Raw genomic sequence first — 1,899 nt, 5'->3', positions numbered from 1 at the left:
TAAAGTGAGGGGTGGGGGTGGGGGGGGTGTCTGTCTTTGTTTCATTAATTTGATGTTCATGCGAGTTTTCGAGTAAGTTTTGTGGTTAAATCATGTCCTACTAGCCAGATGCTGATGGGTGGGATGAGCAATGATCACCAGAGAAAGACTGCTTTATAGAGAAGTGTAGTGATGCACAATAGGAAACTGGGAACACCAAGTATTGCACGTGAAAGAGTTTAGTGAGAATTACTCAGAGTTGTAAATAACATGTTAGTGTGGCAAAAAATGTTGAAGCTTACATTTGTGCAATAGCTGAAATTTCAAATAAGTGAAATGATCTCTGTGTATGTTTCAGGCATTGAGCTGATCTGTGAAAAAGACATTGATCTTGCGACACAGGTTCAAGAACTGCTGGAATTCCTGCATGAGAAACAGCACGAGCTGGAGCTTAATGCTGACCAAACTCACAAGAGGTTAGAGCAGTGCCTACAGCTCCGGCACCTACAGGCCGAAGTCAAGCAGGTGAGAGGTTTTAACCACAAGTGAGGGTCTTAAATGGTTTTCAGCCATTGCATGCATGCAAGCTGCTAAACCAGCTTCTGCCAAGTCACATACCTTCAGGAGGGCAATGTCAGTCCCCCTCTCCTCAGCCATACTTGTGCTGCAATCTGTCAGTAGTTATCTGCAATCTGTTACCTTATAAACAACAAAGGACTCTGTTCCTTCTCGTGTGCTTGCATTTGGCTTCATGAATAGTTATGGGAATTTGGTGTGGAACTGTCCCTGTAACTTCTCAACTGGAGAAGCTGACTCAAACTCCACATGTTCTGGAATACAATGATTTGATTTGGGATCCAGACTTAAGCTGTTGTGGAGAATTGGCCCAAAGCAAAGAGTAACTGAGCTGTGAGGTCTAAGCAGGACACTACAGTAGTTACGCCTTGTCATTTCTTGCCACACATCTGTTGACCTGCAGGAGTCTCTAACATCTTTTGAGTGAGATCAGAAATTCTGCCTGTGGTCTCTCCATCTGTTTATCCACCTTGGTGTGGTTACATTGCCTTTCTTCCAGACTGCATCCTAGCATAGGCAGCCGTGTTCTGCTTCCCTAGGTTTCCCCTGATACTTATTTGGATGCCTCACAGTTCTTTGTTTTCCTTTGCTACACAAGATAACACTGCGCTTCCTGCTTCCTAATCCATAGGTGGCTTCACACTTCACTGTATGTCTGGACTTCAATGGGAGGGGCTTGGTTTCATTTGGAAAACCAGGAACGTTTTTCCAGACACCTGGAATATTCAGGTTTCCATTTTAGGAATACAAATGGGGGAGGGTGTGGGGAGTTTTTTCTAAATACCACAAGGTGTTCATGAAAAAGATTTGCTTCTCTGTTTACTAACAAAAAAAAAAAAAAAAGAAATGGAATATGTTGATGATCATAGTTATTCTTTCCTCAAAAGTGAATATTTGAGTGATGCTTTATCTGAATTGTTTTACAGTCGTTGGAAAAAGTCCTTCATTCTCAGACAACTCTCTAGCTAGCAGCTGGCACCACCAGCACCACTGCGTGCATTTTCTTTTAAAGTCCACTTTAATGTGACTATTTTTCAAATCTAAATAAAGTAGCACAGAACTCTCCTAAATTTTTATTAAGAAAGTGTGGTCATTTTGCATTTGTGATAATTGAAGGACAACTCCTCCTGAAGCTCCAGGGCTCCAGAGAGTGCTTTGGCTTTCTTCTGAAACAAAGAGACTCTGTGATATTTATAATCGCCGCCTTAATATGATTATGAAGCATATCCTTTTTTCCATAGGTTCCCAAAGTTTCTTACATGCAGCTTAGCTCAGCTTGGAGTTTTGTGTGGTAGGTTTAGGATGAAGTAGAACCATTTTAACTTTTGACAGAAAATAGAGAGG

At 41.6% G+C, this 1,899-nt stretch overlaps 1 protein-coding gene across 1 annotated transcript in view; it reads left to right on the top strand.

The window, feature by feature from the left end:
* The window catches only part of LOC104489303 (kalirin), a gene marked incomplete at both ends in the record, with an annotated part of 114,549 nt that overhangs the window by 37,405 nt on the left and 75,245 nt on the right, over positions 1-1,899 (top strand). Inside the window, one exon of the mRNA XM_010131449.1 lies at positions 338-504. Coding sequence (XP_010129751.1) covers positions 338-504 — 167 coding nt within the window. The remainder of the gene's footprint in view (positions 1-337; positions 505-1,899) is intronic.

The sequence above is a fragment of the Buceros rhinoceros genome, unplaced genomic scaffold (genome assembly GCF_000710305.1).
Source record: "Buceros rhinoceros silvestris isolate BGI_N320 unplaced genomic scaffold, ASM71030v1 scaffold6382, whole genome shotgun sequence".
Lineage (NCBI taxonomy): Eukaryota > Metazoa > Chordata > Aves > Bucerotiformes > Bucerotidae > Buceros > Buceros rhinoceros.
This window is presented reverse-complemented; position numbering and strand designations above follow the sequence as displayed.